This window comes from Ischnura elegans, chromosome X (genome assembly GCF_921293095.1).
Source record: "Ischnura elegans chromosome X, ioIscEleg1.1, whole genome shotgun sequence".
NCBI lineage: Eukaryota > Metazoa > Arthropoda > Insecta > Odonata > Coenagrionidae > Ischnura > Ischnura elegans.
Window position 1 is genome coordinate 13,076,741 of NC_060259.1, and position 21,565 is coordinate 13,098,305.

Below are 21,565 nucleotides of genomic sequence, written 5' to 3' on the forward strand. Positions count from 1 at the left end.
AATTCTCACACGTTGGTGTTGTCATGACAGCTTCAGTAAATAAACTCATTCAATCCTTCATGGAGTGAAAGAATCACTCACAAGAGTATTCAAAACAATAAACAGCACAACAAACAATGATTTTTTCAGCAAAGACCTCAAGGAGTTGACAACAGAGCAACAACGAAAAATATTTTGTTTTCATTCTTGTATTACATAAACAAAAAAAAATGGGTCTTTCAATTTTTAAATGTCTATTACAATGGACAGTAATAAAAATTCAGCCAGCCTGAGGGAATAAAGCTTGTCTGTGGTATCTATGCACTTCTTTCCTCGGCACAAACTGCTTATTCTATGCTTTGTCTGTCCCAATTGGTCCATATTTACAATTTTTCTGAAATCATCTAGTCTGGTCACCTAAAATTATAGTTAGTCTGGTGCAACTCCTAGGAGAGAAAATGCTTTGGTAGTGCAAGTGGTAGAACATCTGAAATGAATTAGGGAGATTCGGGAACTCTCAGTCATGGCAAACGATTTCCCCCCAGTGATTTCCACACAACACTTGCTGGTGGTAAGTAAAGGTATGCCACTAGCTCGTCTGCATTCATTCTCTTGAATAAGTTCCAGCCCCTTTTGGACAGCAAAATACGGGCTTTTCAAAATAAGCCACCGAAAAATAGTCAGGGAATTGGGAGGGCTAATGACATGAAGTAATAGAGCTTACACACATTTTTAGCAATAACAATCTCACATCCACACAAGAACACAAATCAATCAAGGTCAATGTACAATGCACTCAGCTTCCCCCATTAACTACATAAACACCAACACTAACTCTTCATCACTTATTGTTCATGGCCCTGGTAATCCTCCCTACCCCAAGAGAATCTATTACGTACCCTCTTGACAACTGAAAGGCAAGTAAGGGATCCCAAAACTCATGAAGTTAACAATAACATGATACACACCTTACAGTTGAGACTAAGTCAAACTGTTCAAGAGGAGAATGTAAGTACATATTTTAATGCCCTCAAGACAATCAGTGCTCAAGCAGGAGGTGGGCTGGGATAACATGTGAACGTGACACACTCGGGGTCGGGGTAGGACAGCCAAACACCTCAGCAACTTTACCCTTGGGAGCATTTTTCCTTGGGGGTGTTCAGAGGCTTGGTATTGGAGATGGGATTTGAACCTGGATTTCTCTGACCAGTCGCCCAGTGCTCTACCTGCTAAGCCACCATGATCTACTGAAGTTATCTCATAACAGTCATCACATGGAATCCCACCACCAACCTTTGGAATGACATCTGAAGTCCACAGAAACCATATTAGGGCTTATACAATAAAATACTATATAATATACTTAATGTGAAACAAAACACGCGCCGTTATTTTAATTATCATTACTAATCATTATTATTAATTATTATTTGTAGTAATAATCATTATAATGCCAAATATAAAGAAATGTGATATCTGCCTAATTTCAACACATTTTAAAAAGTATTAATAATTTTCTAACCCAATAGATGAATTAAAACACACAGGAAGGAACCACACTACTCCATGGTTTTACTTCATTCTATTTACACACGACTAGTGCTCTTATAGAGTTGAAACTGAGGCGACTGTAAGGTCCTGGCAATTAGATTGAACTTCAAAATCCAGAATACATTTGAATAAAACAATGTGAAAGCTCAAAAAGGTAGACTTTAATTCAACCAGGAAGCGATTCAATTGTGTGTCATCTGAAACAATCAATTACTTAGTGACTTAAACATTCAATATTGTGATCTCAGATAGCATACAAGTTTCCATATTCAAAGAATCATAGTTTATATCTTATAGCAATAGAAATTCCCAATTGGGCTGGCAGAAATAATAATGTTATACCAAGGAGATGTAATTCTGCACATTAAAAAAATTGACTTCCATACACAACAAAAGAGCATTCATGCATAGATTAGAAAGATAGTGCGATCAGCGGGGCTTTAGACCATATGACATGACTATTGAGACACAATAGGTATAAAATAATTCACTTCACGTTGATCCTGATTAAATAGTCAGCAATATTTATCTTATCCGTATAATCTTGCTTGGGAAATTTGTACTACAGTAATTACTGGGCAGTAATGGAAACCTGGGAGGTCATACAAATACCAAGATGACATCCCCTCACTTCTCATAACATTTTTCTTGCTCTTTGATACTACATATTACCCAGGATATTCCTGTTTACAGGAGAGAAAAATGTGATTCATTTACTAGGTGATTAAACCTGGTGGTTAGTTTGGATAGGTGAGGATAGAGCTCATCCCACACTAAGCCACATTGCCATCACACACTAAGGAGAGGGGGCTAGTTCCTTTCCCATGGCCACATTGCACATCAAGGATTTTGTTTGGGGGTGTTCAAAGGCTTCACCTGAGATAGGAACCTGGGATCCTCTGATCAGTGCCCCAATGGCCTACCACACTCCTACACAAAATGTGATTATGTGCAGTAAAATAATAGTGTTAAAGCAAGAACTACAGATTTATGGAGAAACGAGTATTAACAGCCATGAAGCACCACCTGAGTAGTATTGGTACGTCCATATATTAAAGATATTCGCACGCATAAGAGGATGAGACAATATCACCAATTGACTTGCACAGCAAGAATGATTCCCCCCAGATATTTGGGTCATATTCCATGACATTTCATGAATTTTGAAAGAGATTGAAATTTCATAGCCTTCCAGGTTTTCTATAATACTGGCTACATTGAGAAATGCAACTCCTCTGAGACAACAAACAGTGTGTGCCATAAATACAGACCCTCGACTAAGGAAAGTGTTGACAAAAAAATTCTTCCAGAGCTAATTATAGTCATCAAAGAGGGAAAATGAGCCATTGTATGATTTCATTATTGGGTTTATGCCTCAGCTAAACATGTACCTCCGAAAATTTTCAAATTAAAGTCGGCGCTTCATGCATTATTTGAAGAGAACTAAAAAAGAACAATTTCCTAAAGCTAATGCTGAAAACAGGCTAATGGTTAATCAAAGTCACTTGGTCTTCACATGAATCAAAAGAGTATGACAGATGGATGCACAAGATGAATAAGAATCTCCCTTAGTAGGAGATATAATATCCCGCAACTATCATATATATATACCGATATAATATCAGGAAAAGGAATCAAGCAATCTCTTTCTTCTCGTTCAGGACTAGGAAAAACTTGCATGCATATTGTGCCACAGCATAATTTACTTCAGAGTTGGATGATATTTGAATAATTCATGCTACCATTTAAAACACATTTCTCATTGAAAGTATGTACACTAGATACTGGTTATTGAGGCCACCAGATGTTATGGACAGCTGCTTCTTTGCTCCCAGAAGAACATTCAAAACAATTTGTTTCCTCCAGTTAGGAAAGCTGTTGTAAGTGACCATGCATGAGACATATAGTACATACTATAAACTTAAGAAATGAAATATTTTGGTCCATTTTTTAGATTCAACAAAATCTTCACTTTTAGCTTTTCTTTAACTTCATTGCCTCTTTCAGCACACTTTTTGATTGTTCAGTATACCCAGCCTGAGCACTGTTTATTTCTTTAGCCACATATACTACATATATGGGTGGAGACAGGGCTGCAGATATCCAATAACACTGAGGCAAATTGAAGGCCATTCATCCAGTACTATTCATTGCCATCAGCTAGACAGAACATGGACATAATTACAGACTCTTCAACTAAGTGATTTTGTTGAATAAATTTTTCCTAATCTGAGAGAGGCTTAGAGAAATATGCACAATTCTTCAAGGACTTCTACATGATTAGGAAAAAATCTGTGGTATTATTTCCATACCAAGTAAATCTTCAAAAATACATTTCAACATCCTTACGACCACATAACATGATGCTGAAAATAAATAGGGGATTTGCTTAGGACGATATTCATCAGTCTGGATGGGTCCCAATCGACCGGAATCTGCAGGGTAACATGCTGGTAACATGGAAGAAATCAATTTTTTACACTTATTATAGCCTCAATAATGTCATAAGTTAAACTATAAGAGGAAACAATTCCAAGTTAACTGCAGTTCATGGCACAGAGTAAGTTAAAAGGAAAAGGGCTACAAGAGTCCACAAGAAGTCTCCAACAATTTTGTGCTCCACTAACAACATATACATTACCAATAGTACAAAACAAAGCAGGGAAAATACCAAAAAAGTTTAAGAAGCCAAAATGAGATACAATCCTACTCTTTTTAGTAATCAATTTATATTAACCTTGATGGATGTGAGTGATGTCAAAGGGATTTGTTACAGTTTGACCCTCAATACACAAATGCATAAGTTGAAATGATTACATCATCAACACAGAATTGGCTTTTCTGGAGGAGCATGGGAGATATACAATCTGGAGCTATTTTAAAGGGACATAAATTGCAATGTTTTGTTATTTGCGGTGCACACATAAGCAGAGAAATACCAGAGCACAATAAAATCTTGCACATGCATTCATTTCCATCACCCAGACAAAATGCCCTCACCATGGATACATTCACATCACTGATGACCAAATCAATATTATGCTAATCTACAGCATAATTCAAGACCCTCCACTCTTAGACATGACTCAGAAGAGAAGGAAACATTAAAAATGTGCATCCGATAGGAAGGAAGATATGAGAGGGGTTGTTAGAGGCAGAAGGGTTCCATTTATTTAACTGCTTACATTAATGACATATATTTATCGACAGATCTGAAAAGAGAAAGAATATTTCAACTTTAGCTTGTTCTGTTTACTACATTATCACGAATCTAATAACTGTCTTCCTTCTGTAATTCTGAGGATAATTTGGTTTGTCTCACAACTGTAAAAAAAGCCTCGACTCTTCAAACATCTGCATATGGAACATATTAGCATTCACTTTATTTTGCTGCTTCTCTTCACTAAAGGATAACTTTCCTGCACATTTTTATTCATTATTATAAATAACTGTGGTACAAACTGAAGTTTTTCCATATTTCATGATTAACAATCACACTTTTCCATTGTTATGGTCCATAGGGGTGTCGTGTATGAGTTCAACTTGTCTTAGACTCACGCAAATTCAGTAAAATGCTTCTTTCATTCCAAAGTGCTACCTAGCTATGGAGAAAATTTGCTTAATGAAAAGGAAGGAGCTTGCCTAATAACTTCAGTCTTACACATGGCAGTACATCTCACTTCAAAATAACTGTGAGGCACTTTCTTCTTCATGAGATGAGTCCAATGATGCTCTGAACCAACTCTTACTAAAGTGCTTAATTTTGTAATGGTAACGTAGACTATCACTTCGTGTGTATGTAGTCAGACACAGAGGGCACTCATAGCGCCCTGGGAAATGAACGTGATAATGGTTCCTAATGTGGGAGACAATTTTTCCACACTTCTTACACTGGAAGTGATTGGAGTTTTCCGGAACCCTGTCAAACATTTGTCTCATGTGTGAGGACTTTGGCCCTGCAAGAGGAAAAATAGCGAATCAGAAGGCGAAAGCTTCAAAAGTCAACCCTTCTGGACGCAAAAAACAGTCTTCACTCAAGGTTTTCACGTGACATCAGCCATAGCAGATACTAATACCATGCATAAACAATCTCCAAAAATACCTCCATTTTACAACATTCAGGAAATAGCCATAAACAGCTACAGAAAATCCATACTGAACATGAATAATTACACCACGCACCCTATTTCTTTCTGACTTATAGGTAGGAGAATAACATCTGTTGATCATACGGCTGCTACACACTCGTGTTTCACTCTTAGGTGGTATTTTAGATGGTCTTTCCTAGCAAACACTGCATGACAAATAGGACACGGGATTTTGTCTGGCCAGTGACGCCTAAAGTGATGCCACTTGTTGCTGACAGTTTTACCACACATTCGGCACAGAAATAAGGAACTTGAAGGCAGTCGAATGAATATATCTCCACTCGACTGGGGAGTCTGGCCCCCAAATGCACCCTTGGATGTCTGACAACCTGAAAGAAAGAGTCATCTGTCAACAATTTAACACAATGATTCCTTCTTTTGTTCCGAAAAAAAGCATGGCCAAAAATCTAAAAAGTATTGTTTCCCAAAACAAAAAAAAGAATCCTGCACAAAACTTCCAGATGAAAATTGAAACTTCAAGCATAGCTTTTGCATATTGATACTATGCACTTTATTATTGGCCATATTACATTCCTCCATAAAAACTAAGAACAGCAATATACAAGGAGTAATGTTCAGTAATAAGGGCTGGAACAGTAAACATGAAGATAATCATCTCCAAGATTTCAGCCTAATTAAAAAAATCAACAATAGACTCAATAATATCTCTTAGTCATAAAAGACTTGAGAAATGCACTTGAATGACAAAAATATACTGTTGACTCCTAAATATCATACATACATGTAAATGCAAATGATAAGACTCAAATATTAAATTCCTTCAAGAATGTAGTGGAGGACACAGGGCTGCACTCAAATTCACATCTATGATTTCATTTTTATCCTTTAGGAAATTTAGGCCTTTATGGTGCATGCCTTCTCTCTGAATCGTTTGCAAAAATACAACAAGTAAAGTTGAGCATAAAGATAAAGTAAATCTTTGCTCAGGCAACATACTCGTAAGAAAAGATATGACTGCTACTTAATTGCATCTCTAATCGCATTCACCAACAATTTTCAGGCTGGTCAGAAGTTTTGCTTTCTGTGAGATGCTTGAAATTAATTTTCCATGGGAGCATAATTTGTCACACTATATCATTAAATGAGGTAGGCTGCCTTCGCAAGCCAACCCACAACACTTTATAACTCATGTCATGCATTCAAACATTTAAATATGTTCAATTCAGCTAAAAGTTCTTATTGAAAAAAAATGAAAAATTGTATATCTTTGAATAGTAGGCTTTATTCAATTGAGCTTCAAAACCTACAGTGAAAAATCGACCTTCACCCCAGACACAAAATAAGCAATTAACCAGAAAAATGGATATGATGACAATAATAAAGTATAATCTCAATGTCGTGTATTGTATCACTTCATTCTTTTTAGAAAAATTTGTAGGCAGGATAAAAATAATGATATGAATTATTAATGAAGAATATCCAAAATACCGACAGATATCATAGGCTTACGAAGATGATTAACTGAAATACAGAAAACAGATGATATAAATGTTTAAAAATATAACATTAACAAGCAAAACTGAACACATGTTAAGTAATTTGCAAAAATAAAAGATGCCATTAATTTTAATTGTACACGATTAACACTTACAGACTTAAAGGCGTTTGCTGAATCAACACAACCTTATCAACATATTAAAAACAAAGAATGAACAAAAAGAATTGATGTCAAAGATCCAGTAAAATATCTTCTGACAAAGATGATTGGAATTAATAGTAGTCTCATAAACATCTTTTTTTCATACTCTTTTCAGCAAAATAGCAGACTCCTTTTTCAACTTTGCAAATAATGCATAAAATGTATGCATATTTCTTCTTTATGCATAACTATCACATCCTTTTAAGGCAATTTATACGTTCATGATAGTAAGGCATTGGCTTTTAGCCTACATAAAAGAATTCAATAATCAATAGACTAGGGGAATAAATTGGCAAATCAAATAGAATGTCATAGACATACAGTTCTAAAAGTACTGGGAATGACCTAAATTAATGAAAAGGCTGAATGTGAATTTCCAGACAATTAGTTATATTGCTGCGAAACTGTTAAAACTTTATGCCTAGCATAAACTTTTGCCAATTTAAATTCTGGCTTGCTTAATATGCCATCCTTTGAGTCAGCAAGAAATGTTCTAAACACCTAACACCATGACCAGAAAATAGACAATCAGCCCAATAAAGAACAAAACGCTTCCCTCCTGACTTCCCATGTACATTACATAAACAAAACATACATAACAATTATAAAAAAAGAATACATGTCCATTGCACCTATCACAATATCTCTTTTTTTAAATTTACTTCTCCATAAAATAATATAAAGGGAATTCAAGGTTCTCAAAAAACTAAGGATTGAGTCACTTGGTTCCAAACCAAAATAATTATCTCCACATTAAAATTTCCTAAATAAAATATTTAAAAATCTAATCCTCTTTACTTCTTTAAGAATATTTAAATGACCTGACCTCACTCTTGGTAGGCTAATTTAAGAATAGGGCTAGTTTTAGAACAGTAGCTCAAACAAGCATATGCATAATACCTAAAAACTTGAGTGAAAAGAACATGTGTGTACCCCACACACTAAATACCCAGAATACAGGCACTGTAAACAAATACAAAACAAAATTAACACAGAGACACATTTCAAGAATACAGAATTTTAAAAACTGGTTCACAAGTCACCCAACTCTTTTGAGAGCCTTGAAGAATTATAACAATCTTAGGTTATCCTTTCCCAAGAAATACATAAAAACATTGAAAACAGGTACTCATGACGCATAAACAGAAATCCAGCAGCATAAATTCCATCAGCTCACATTAAAAAAATAATATTTTACTATCCACAGATAATCACACACAGGATTTTTACAACACCCTTCACTTAGTATTCAATTTCTCAAACTTTGGCACACACAGCATTCTGTTAACATATCACATTTTCAGGAGGCATAGTGAGATTATGGTCCCAGCTTCTACAGAGGCTGCTGCAGATCGTTTATGAAATATCACAATTTCTTCAGGCGAAAATTACTTGAAAAACAAGTATAATTTGCATTTTTACATTAATTGCTCATCCTAAATATCACAACTTACAATAATTTTCCAATACACAAAAAAAAACATTTTGAAATTCCATCTCTCTTTTTTCATTCTTCCTTTAGGTTTTGGGCGTTGGCATTAACTCTGCTTTCATCACAGCCATTGCCTTCACTGGCTCAATAGTGCTACATTGCTCATCTTTCTCTATCCTTCCTCCCCAGCCATCTTGCTCACTGGATTTTGAGGCATCCAAAGAAGGGTTACAATGTTTGTATCGCATGTGAGTACGAAGGTTGTCACTGCGGGTGTAGATGGCCTGACAATAGGGGCACACATACCGCCCCGGAAAGTGGACGTGATAGTGATTCCGCATGTGGGTGACCACTTTGCCACACATCCTACACCTGTGATGGCTGGATAGGCCAGGCACTCTGTCAAACACCTGACGCATATGCCTTGTCTTAGACCCTGCGAAAGGAAAAACGTGCATCACACTTCTTTAACATGCCACTTCCCTAGCATTGGGTAAATGAAGCAGAGCAGGCAAAATGAATGCCAAATCCCCATATTGCAGAGCATAATCAAGTTAAGTCCTAGCGGCACCATAAGATGGCTCTGAGAACAAGTGTTCCACACATCACTACCACACGATGAAAGCCTCCCCCCAAGCGTACAACAAAGAAATGGACCGAGTCCTTGCTACCCAAACAATAAAATACCCATTGAGTAGAGTGCATTCAAAACAGAATAAATTCATTCAAAATAGAACTTGACTCCATGAACTCCATGTCATCCGTTTTCAAATGAATTGAGTAGCACATTGGAAAGATAAATCTATCAATGGGAAATTTCTTAAAGCATTTATTGCAAACACACTTTTTTTTGCTTTGGCATTATCATCAAGGGTCTATAATTCCAAACACAGTAATAGGGCCCTATCGCAGTTTTAATCATAAAATGAAAACCTGAGGAAATCAATGATCACCAGCATGTAGACGTTATGATGCTGCAAGACACCATCTGTATGGAAAGCATTAATAATGGCTTCCAAGATGTCCTAATGCACTCTGTTTGAAAAAAAAACTATGCGAAAAATTACTAATTGATTGATTTTTCCTCCCAACACCATAAACTACACAGCACAGAAAGGTACAACTTATTTCCACATTATGGATATTAGCTTAGAAGTTCAGTCACTCACACATTATTAAATGGTATGCCATGACAATGAGTTATACAAGCAGGGCATTATCATCATGTTTGCACGATTCTCAGACAATGCTTTCTACCTTTCAGAATTTCACAAGAAAGTGGTTTTTCTCACCGATGCAGAAGTAAGTTCCCAGACTCTACCACCATTTGCAGGTGAAATACACGCTTGCATTAACTATTTTTGGCTGTTTTACGACATAAGGACCAATTTTAATGAACTGAATACTGGTTTTTCACTACTGTTGCCATAATTTTTCCTCTACATATCATTCAAAATTGTTAATCCAATGTGGACTGTAAGAACTGAGTGCATCTCAGATTTTTGAAAATATGGTAAATGAAAAGACGTCATTTTGCTGAGTGGACATTTGAGGTGACCACTGAAAGAGACTTTAAACAGAGAACTATTGAATTTTATTTTACTGGTTACATTTGACACCAATTCCACAGCATGATTAATTCTTATTTCTTTCTAAGGATATCAAATTCCATTATATCATATCTTCACGATCTAAGATCTTTCTGAACCATAATATGACCTTTTTTTCATGAATTCCCCCAAAATAATTTAATGCAAGGATGGCAAAATATGGTGAGATTATTCTCATACTGTGACCGAATGTATGTCATATTGAAACAGTGTCAAGCATGGTGGCTGAGAGATCTTAAAAACATGGTTAATGCTATAAGAATATTAAGGACAAATACTCCTTGACAGTGCCTCTCATTTGATAAAAATACATAAGACTTCATAATATATATAATCACTACCTCAAGTGTCCATAGCCAATAATTAGACAATGATTCCAAATTAGAAACCTAATATTATTTTTTTCTGTTGTTTGCAGAGAATACTGATGAAATGTCTAAGAAGAAAAATATTTATATCTTAGAATAAATGATGAACCTATTCTATGAGAAACAGATACTAAAGCCATTCCTAATATATCTACTATCTAAGGATCAAATTAATAACTATAAAACATTTTAAGTTTAAATCAGCAATTAAATTATGTCATTGAATCATTTTTACAATTATTTTCATCTAGTAATTTGCCTAAACAACTACTTCACTATTGTGATTATTACTACCTTAATAGTACAGTGGAGTTGTTCACAATTTATTCCCTTCTCATTCAGCAATCCTCTCATTGCTTTAAAATGAAAAAAAAAATGCAAATGCTGCCGCAGAGATTAAATAAGTTGGTGACCTCATTGGAAACTTGCCTCATTTAGTCATTCTTAGAGATCTGATACTTGACAGAAATAACTGCTCACTGGTGTGCTAATAGAAATGAACCTTGTGAGATGGATGCACCAGGCTAGGGTGCAGAGGAGAGGTGGTGAGCTGCTTGGCAAGAGCCAGCGGCATTCTCAACTTATCTGCAAAAGGGTTAAGCCCATCGATTTTAATAACTTGAGAAGCAGGAGACCAATCAAAAAACTGGAAAATTACGCGCCTCTTAATTTCTCAAACTCCATCACAATCGATAACGATAAAATACTGGTGAAGAAGCTCATTATGGTCAATCACCATCATCATTACCTTCAAATGGCTCACATTATTAACGCAGGGCACATGTGAGAGTGGAATTTTTAAATGATGCAAAATCCAAAAATATTACGATTTCATAAATAAGCCTCCAAAAACTTGCATTGCATAGAATAAAAATACAACAAAAGTGAATTTGCTGCCACTAACATTAATTTCACAATTGTACTTATCTCATACTTCAGGAAGATAGATAAGATGAAGTAATATTTTGAAACAATTGACTTTCTAAAATTTAAAATTACACTCAATGCACTAAAATGAAGACATATTATGCATGACTTACAAATCAAGCTGCCTTCACTGTTTATCAGAAAAAGGCACTATCTTTGTTGGGCCAAGTTTTAAAAGGATAGATGCAGATTAAGCAACATCCAGCCATTAGTCTCTGATTGCCTTCTTCATATTGGTCAGTGCCTCTTCAATTTTTCTGATGAATTGCGTCAATGTCATATATCGTAAAATAATTCCAATGCCATTAAATCCATGAATTACTTCATTCACTATTACAGTAGACTCACGTTAATACAAAAAACATTGTTGCGAAGTTCTCGTTATTACAAAGCAAATATTTGGTCCTGATGAAAAGGCCAATTCAATTTGTAGCAAAAGAAACGTTATTGCAAAATTTTCATCATGATGAAATAATGAACCTCAGTCCCAGCGGTTACCAAAAGAACTTTATTACTAATTTCCATAAATAATCAATGGCATTTAGCTGGATATACCCTATGCTACATTATAATCATTACGCTACGTTTGAGGTCTTCCCGTGCACTGTACTCAAGAATGTCAATTATGGTTCTTTCTTCAGTAGGAGATGCACATAACATCAAATAATAAGCTTCATTGCTGTGGCATCATGGTGACCCACTCATTTCTGATCATAAGTTGGACGCACAGAAAGTCTTTTTCTTACGAATATTTGACTTTCAGAGATACAAGCATTCGAAACATTCAAGCATGTCCGAAATTTCAAATTTTGCACCTTACGAGTTGGCCGATGTGCTGCGAAGTGGCGCATAGGAACTCGCACTTTGGGCATAATCTAAACTAAGTATCATTTAAGCCATAGTGAAGTCATGAACTGTTGAGCATTTCGCCCATTCATCCTGCCCACGGATAGGGCATAATCTAAACTAAGTATCATTTAAGCCATAAGGAAGTCATGAACTGTTGAGCGTCTCGCCCATTCATCCTGCCCACGGAAAGGGATTTCTATGGCTTCAGCTGTGTCGCACGCGCCAGTGGCGCAGCGAGGGGGGGTTTTGGGGGATAAACCCTCCCCCCCCAGAGCTCAGACAAATTTTGAAGTTTAATCCTTTTACTTAATTGGATTGATATTACTAGCAGAATAGTGTAAGGATTAATGAAATATCCCTCAGAAAGCCGTAAAACTCACCATTTTCAACCATTTATCTTAAAATTCTGCAATTTATTGATCTCGCACCTACCACTTATCCTGGTGGGTATTCCATACCCCCACACACCGTGGTATTAGTTGTACCTAAACCCCCCAGCCATAATTCCTAGCTGCGCCCCTGGCACGCGCAGCTAGATCAGTTCGTAATAATTGTGAGTTTACGCAGAATTGTAATTAAGTGTTGCATTCTGCAGGATAACAGCACTTTTCGATGCCTTGCATAAGTTAATCAACTTACAAACAAGGTCTCGGAACGCATCTCGTTCGTATATTGAGGACTTACTGTAATCGGGAAGATACCAATCCTCGATTACGTCATGCCGCACTCTTCTAATGATAAAATCAAACGCATGTGCTCATTTTACATATTTGCGCGTATCTTTATCGCGTATATTATACACATGACTCGGAAACTATTCTGCAGTGCGATAGTAATTACGGGAGACTTCATTTGAAGGATAGAAATCGGAGTGCCTGCCCCACGCAAGCACTCATCACTCTGGCTACATGCTTGTGCTACAGTCTCGAGTCTCATCTGCTAAGCTGGACCATAGCTCCAGGAGGCACACAATTTGGAGGCATCTAGGTTACTAGTAAATTTAGAGCTTGGAGAAATCGAAGTGACCAGCATGTGTGACAGAAAGACAGCCTTTGGGTATCATTTTCGGTCTATCAAACAGAAGGAATCACACAGTTTGAACAAACAAATTTGTTGCATCACCTCGGTGTGTCTTCTACAATCATTTAGATCCTAAACCATTTAGATTTAAAACTATTAGCACCTGGTTCCTCATGATCTGGTTTTCAGAATATCGGCAACGTTCTTCCTTCAACTGCTTGAAGAATATAAAATGTAAAACAAATCTACAATATTTTGATGCATCAAAACAGAGTATGTAGGAGAAATTTTTCACGCTTAATTTCCTGCATTGAAAAACAATTCGACCTCTTCTTCAATATGCTCCCACATTGTGCCTTGAATTGACAAATAAGGAACAGTGTTATGAGAGGATTTCTTCCAAAATCAGGAAGAGGGGTATCAGGTGACCACCAATTTGTCTTTAAATTATATGCATGAAAGAAGAACCCAGGTAATCAATTGAGAGGACTTAATTTATGCCTCAGATGTGATTTCTTTAAGAGACTGAACCTTTGAACATTGCTGCCTTTAGCCACCAACTATACCACAAATTGTTTGACAAATAAAAATTAGAATTCTTAATAAATAAAAAAGGCTTTAATTGAAAAACATGAAGCACTTTTCTGCCATTTTCTTCAAGACACTGGCATTTCAACTCAAACAGTCATCACCAGGTGAAAAAAAGATTTCTAACAAGGAGGAAAGCAGCTTAATATACACATTCATGCAGTTGAGCAAACTAATGGAGGAAGAATTAAGGGGGGCCAGTCCAGTCCCATGGAGGCAGCAGGCCGAGCGATTCCGCTTGGATTGGAATGGGAGAGGAAGAGTCTCTGTAATTCTGTTGGCCGATAACTTAATGTGGCTCCTTCACTCATATTTTATTCTGTGGTGGTGCTTGAAAAATAAAGAGACCCAAATTTTTTGGTTTGATCCATTGTCCACTTCTTGAGCTGTTACTCATGTATTCTTGGTGAAAAACTAGTGGCCTTAACCCTTTTGCATATAAGTTGATGATGTCATGGACTCCTACCGAGTGGATCACCACACTTCGGCCACTCCTGGGTCTTGCTCACTGGATTGGTGTGCTTCATTCTCAACAGAATGATTGAATGGTGAAGACTTATATTTCTGTTGCAACTTATTTCTCCCTCAGCTACCAGATTCCTCAAATGAATAGTGATATTGGGTCAGGGTGCAACACCACCTTCCAGCTTTCAGGATGGGGTCGAGGGATTGTTTGAAGAGGGGTCTGGCATTAAGAATGCTAAGGGTTAGGAAATGGGATGTTCAGAGTGCATGAGTTGTTGACGAACAAGAGAGGGAGGTGAGGGCACAGTGCGATTGATGGGGACAATCGAAAGGGGGACGGGAGGGAGGGAGGGAGAGGGGGAGTTGTGAGGAGCAGGAGAGGTCAAATAGAATCACTAAGAGGGAGCAGACATTCGAAAAATTGTGACCTGGGTAAGCAGACAAAATGTGCCTCTGAGATATCTGAGTTTCATACAATATTTGACCACAAAAAAGTCTTCCAGGTTCCTAACATCATTTCATGCATTGCGATCATTTGATAGCAACAATAAAATAAGGATTACATGAAGATATAATTTTTATGATTCCTGACTTAAAACAGACATTCAAATAATTCATGGAGATCTCCTGGTTCTGAAAATTTTAGCATAACTCTCAGATTACAAGGAGCCACAAATACTAATGTCTTTTTACCATGATTTTGCAACTTTATCATGTAGTAAGGGCAAAATTTGGGAATTATGCAAAAAAATTATTCCACTTTCAGTTAAGCAATCTTGGTGTACAAAAATGAGTGACATACAGACTAGGTCGTAAACATACCTTATTTAAATGTATCTTAGAATAGAAAATATAAAAATATGTACTGGTTTTTAAAAACTTTATCTGGGAATACAACATTTGACCAACCTATTGGGAAAATATGAAGAAATTTTCAAGAGGCCTTTTTATTCATCAAATTGCTAGAGCCAATTTTTTTTAATAATTCACATTAAATATTGACAAACATTATTTGAAATGCATATAAGATCATGTAAAATTGTGATTCCTTTTACATTAAAAATCTGCTCTAAACCTGAAGCCTCACTGCCACTGGACTGGTTGGAGGGGGATAACAACAAGATTTTACAGAGGGTGGGTGCTTGGGCTGTGGAGGAATCAAAATGTTGAGATTGCAGCTGGATTGATATGGGAACAGATTTAAAAATATTTCTTGATAAGGAAACATACCTGAATATACTTCGAAAATCTTTTCAACTCCAATGGAAAGGTCAGAAAGAAAATCTTTTTAAAAAATTTATCCCAATTATTTTAGACACTCAAGCAAAACATTTTTAATATGTACATATCGTTACTAACTTATTTCAAATATATATGTATAATATAAATAAGACTATGTCATTCTTCATAAAAAAAATTTCAGCATGTCTGGAATTTTGTGCTCTGGGAGGTGCAACTTTTGGTTTGCTTAGAAGCCCTGTCCCATGGAAAAAATGCAGAATGTGTCTCCGAGTTATCTATTAGTAAAGGTACGAGTTAATTGTTGAGAAAGTTTTTTAAGTCTTCAACACCAATTTTGAGTAACTGACACTAACATGCCTAATTGATCATGGCACTTCTAGTCTACTATTGCCTCGCTGCCCTTAATGCTATTTTCAGAGCATTTACGCACTTTCAAAGACATATTTTAAATATGTGTCATTACTTTTTTATTTCAAATATATCAATGAAGACTATGTTACGCGTGATTTAAAAAAATTGAAATAATCATTTCAATAAGGCTGTCTGTCTCACCCAATCAAACATACCAAATTTGAAAATTTCATGAATACTTTTCTAATTGTTAAGTTCATAACTGCTCTTTCCATCAAGGATACTCCATATGCTTCATCCTACGAAAAGCATCATGTGGAAATGACATTCTTAGAGGGATCAAAAATTTTAAATTAAGTTCTTTAAAATTTTAGAAGTCCTCAGTGAATCCATTCAACAAAATTGTAATTAGTAGAATAAATATACATAACATCTAAAAATGGAATTATTACTGTTTAAAAGCGTTGCACATCATTCTCTATTTCAGGGTGACTGGACATTCAGATTTTTCTGAGCACATCTTCATTCTTTTGCTCATATGAGAGCATCTGGAAGACATTTTTTGCAAATCCAAGCTCTCCAGCTTTTTACCTTTCAAAATTTAATGCACTCAATGCTGAAATACATCGCGCAAGAAAATATCCAAGGGCAACAGTGTCATACTATTTCAGTCATTAAAAAATATGCAATTTTATAGGAATTTATGCTTGTATTAAAAAAACACCAGTTTCGCAACTGCTTCTACCAACAGCCACAGAGCTGGCATTAGTCTTGCACTGAAATTTCACAGTCTGTTTTAATTCAGCAACCATAAAAGTCTACAGGTGTGCAAAGTAATACACAGAGTAAAATTTGGCCCTCTCCATTATATTTCCCATGCTTACATTTCATTGGGCGGATTTGTTTCCGTGGGTGGTGGGGGCACATAGGTCTGAAAGGCAAACTGTTTTCTCATACATGGAATTAAGAACAACATACACCAATTACTGTACGAGATACACTCTTCATCTCCATTATCCACACCATAAAACAAAATGAAAGTAATGATAACAGGGCCATATTAAAAATCTTGTCTATTTTTTTAAACGTCGGGGGGGGGGGGGAGGGAGGGGGCACATGCCTCCCCTAAATAATCAGCCTGCGCTTACATTCATCTGTGCCTCTGAATACAAAAAAGAGATTTACGTTGGGAATAGAGGAATTTCTGAAGAGTAAAGTGCTTATAAGATAACTTTTGACAGAGTGATAAGAAAAGGATAGGGACAAGTCTGAAATGAAGTGTAGCACTTGACAGCAAGGATACTTGGATGCTGAGGGATGAGGATGAGAAAAGCCTGGTGGCATTTGAGATGCGGGTGTGAATTAGAATGGATCGATTGGAAGAGATTAAATGCTGGACAATGCTGGTGGGTGAGGAGAGGCAGCTTCTTGTCCACGAAATACGGGCAAAACTGAAGATTTTGATGGAGCAAGAGGTGAGGGGGTGTCAAAGGGGTGTTTGGAAGAACGAGAGTTTGGGAAATCTGGTCTTCTAAATTTCAAGGGATAGAATGGGACATTCATCATCGATACTATTCAAAAGTGCTATCTTTTAGCCATACGATAAAATGCCAATGACCCAGTCTTGAAAGTCTCTTTTGTGGAATAAGTTATCCTCATCCCAGTTGCTAAAATATCTTTTCACTCCTCTGCTGAACCTTATGTGGTTTTTCAGTTCCATTCCATTGTTTTTTGTTTGTTTACATATAAATAAATTTGTTAGATTTTACTCCAAGTCCAAAATACTGTCTTTCAAATGCATTTTGGTTTTATGCTAGATAGAATGCATTATGCTCATTATATTGCGGCTCAAGCTGTGTGTTAGTAGAATAAGTGACAAGAGGGCCAAGTGTCTTTTGTAGGCAGTTTTTCATTGCAAAACAATTAATCTAGAGGCTACTGAAATATGGGAGAGAATGATGCATTGATGAGAGCTAGATGAGTTCACAAAAAATGGCATTACCTTTACCACCCTTTGAAATTTGTGAAATTCCATAAAAGGCAATTTTAGCATTAACAATAACAAAATATACATGAATAGCCATGAGGAAAAAATACTTCAACAAAAATTTCATCTTAACCCACACACAATCCCTAATTTGAGATACATAGGCATTGTATGAGGCTAAAAAATAAATGACGAAGAAAATGTTATAAGATACTCATAAAGGATGGCATGACATAAATAAACGGACTCCTCAATTTTGGTTTAGACAATTCCAGAATTTGAGTGAGAAAGTAAACAGCAATCTGTCACTCATTATTCTACAATCGCTGAGAAAATATAATTAAAAGTGAAAGGAACGTAAGTATGTTCATGATAAAGGAGCATCAATCCATGGATTGATAGCTAATTTACCGATAAAAAAATATGGATTTAACAACGATAGAATTATTTTTAAGCCTAAAACATCAAGAACAATGATAGACTTCTTTGAGTTGACTGGAGAGTACATACATACATCATCACAAGATTCAAACTGACTGGTTTGCACCAAATTTAATAGCAAGATTTGTTCCTCATTCGAGCCAACTACATTTGAGTGCTTCAATATTCAAGGAAAAAACATGCTTCAAAATATTAAACAAGAAAAATCCATCATGATTACCTATTGACACATTAAATTAGAATCACCATAGTTCACAATTTGTTTGTGCATAAATAGACATAGTATTTTTTCCATTCATTCTTACAGTTGTAGAAGGCCCTCCACAAACGAAACTCATGAAAAAAGGAAAACAATGAACCCTTTAAAAGAATGCTACAGCTTAAATTTTTTTCACGAGTTTATTTTTTTACCAGAAATAATAGATTCAATATATTAAAAATTATCATGCAAAAAAGAAAAAAATCACAATTGTTTTTATTTTAATTTAGTAAGCAAGAAAATGCTGACAACTAAACATTTTAAGCTTTAGCCAAATACAAGGTAAACCCATGGTAAAATATCTTTTTATAAATTATACTATCACAGTTACACAGGGCGTACTAGAAGTTCAGCCACTGATATTTCTTTTAAAAAATACTAAAATAATGAAAAATTGAAATTTGAAAGATCATATAAGGCGAGCATTTTAATAAAACTCAGAATTAGACATGGTCATCCAAGACCCGCACATACAAACAATATAATTTAAATAAGGCAAGGTGGACTTGGTGGCAATAAAACCTGGTGGGTAATACAAAAATTATCACAGAATAAAAATTAAAGTTGAAATCATACCAAATACAATAAAATACACAATTCATTCTTGATACATGAATTCAGGACCTAGAGGAACTGTGACAATGTCTTTGGCAAATACTATACCAGTTTTCAAGTAAAAAAATAGAGACAAGTATTGGATTAATGGAAATATGGAAGTAGAAGTACCAAAAACGTGGAGATCAAATTTTCACTATTACCTAACTACAATATCAAATGGTAATCATATGATACAGGTGATGGTAAAAGGTTTTTAGCAACATTTCAGAATGAAATTTTTAAAAATTTCAGAATGAAAACCATGACTCAATACTTTAACTCTCAACTAGAATTTTCGTATAGAAGAAAACCCTGATTGTCATCACTGGATAGTCAGACGAACTAAATCATTGATGCATAAAAATAATCTCAAACAACTACTCTTTGAATTCAAAAGAAAAATTCCCCAGACTGACCATAACGTTGCCACAAGCAATCATTCAACTTACACAGATCATGATATTTCAGCCTTTCTAGATTTGAGAAAAAATCGTTGTCTCACACTAACAATTATTTTCGGACAGGGAAAACATAATACTAATCACGCCTGAAAGGTAAAATCCACATAAACCATTGGTAAAAACCAACCATAAAAAACATAATTATCCCTCTGTAATTATGCTGAAACACTTAATCCACTCCTGAGGGGGGATTAAACATAATTTGTCAAACACTATCATTAGTTTAAGACAAATGAAATTTTAACTGGCCCTACCTACAAATCATACACTTCAGCTGACATAAAAAATTAAATAATAATACTAAAACAATTACTAACAGAACACCAGGACAGAAAGGTGTTAAGTGTGATACTGAGGATCATCAGAATTCACATAATGCTTCCCAAATGCTAATTCTAGAGGACAACATGCAACCCAGATTAAAATTCACCAAAAACTTCTGCTTTAAAATATTCTGACTGGAAAAGTGTTCAGGTTAGCAAGATGGATTTCCTTCAGTATTTTTTATTATCACAAAAGCGAATGTGATACTACATCCTCCTTCAATTTATCTGGGTGTTTCAACCTCGTGTGCTGCTTCCCATTCTCATCTCGATAGCACAATATTTCACGCAGAACATGGATAGCGCAGAACATGGTATGTGACAATAGACAATGATTCGACTGATTGACAACTAATTTTCTGCAGAGTTTACACATCCTTCCACCACATGATAGTCTCTCGAAAATTGAGGAAGTATTCAAAATCAAAGGCCCTGTAAAAAATAAAATTCGAAAATCAAATTTACACACTTTTGAAAATAATCCTTGGCTAATCCAGTCAAAGCTTCATGAAATTCCATGCAATCATGATATAATAAATAATTTATTCTATTTCTCCTGAAATGTGCGATCATATGCCAACAGTTGGAAATGACCCACAAAAAAACTTTTGGTCAAAAGGCAACATTTTCTGTAGTTTATCATTTTGTCCTACAAGTAATGAACTTTAAAGTGTACTAAATGTTTCTTTCCTCCTGCTGGGAACATTACCGGAAGACTAAATACGATTAAACCAGTTTTATCTGGATTAGCCCTATGAATTCCGACAATTATTGTCTTTCATTTAAAAATAAAAGACAATATTTTTCCTTGCATCCAGGCAACCCATCTGGCACCCACGCAACCAACCCCTTGCAGCCAGGCCTTGCCGATTTCTCAAATATCTATCCTCACCACACCCCATCTATCTAGCTACTTCCAGCAAAAAAACTGCTACCATCAATATAATGGACAAATAATCATGCATCAATTTCTTCACTTTCTAAGATAGCAATATTAAAATTACCTCCTCTTACCATTTCAGCAATCATTACTGCACCACAAAATGCTTTTTTACATGATAAATGATAAGCTATTTCATATGATTTCAAATTTTAATATTATTCTGTGATGCATAATTTTTTGTACATACACCAGTTTTGTTTCAAGCAGCATAAAACCTCACAATAGTTACCCCTGCCATCCTTAAACTACACCTTGCACAAGTCTGGGCAAAAATTCTGTTTAACATAACCAATAATTCCACTTTCTCCACCCCACTGCCTAAGAGGTGAAGGATAAGGGTTTCAGGTACAAAATGGCTTAGCTT

At 35.7% G+C, this 21,565-nt stretch overlaps 1 protein-coding gene across 9 annotated transcripts in view; it reads right to left on the reverse strand.

Annotated features, from left to right (window-relative positions):
* The window catches only part of LOC124171906 (protein tramtrack, beta isoform-like), a 62,176-nt gene that overhangs the window by 4,013 nt on the left and 36,598 nt on the right, over window positions 1-21,565 (reverse strand). Inside the window, exons 6-7 of one of the 9 annotated variants that reach the window (XM_046551312.1) lie at window positions 5,713-6,007; window positions 5,397-5,486 (exon numbers count right to left, since the gene is read on the reverse strand). The exons of 4 other annotated variants lie outside the window; for them this stretch is intronic. In XM_046551312.1, coding sequence (XP_046407268.1) covers window positions 5,757-6,007 — 251 coding nt within the window. In that variant the 3' untranslated portion in view covers window positions 5,397-5,486; window positions 5,713-5,756. Of the gene's footprint in view, window positions 1-3,213; window positions 6,008-6,901; window positions 9,207-19,076; window positions 20,691-21,565 lie in introns of those variants that run through there. 4 more of the 9 variants (XM_046551310.1, XM_046551311.1, XM_046551309.1 and 1 more) reach the window with 4 other exon arrangements.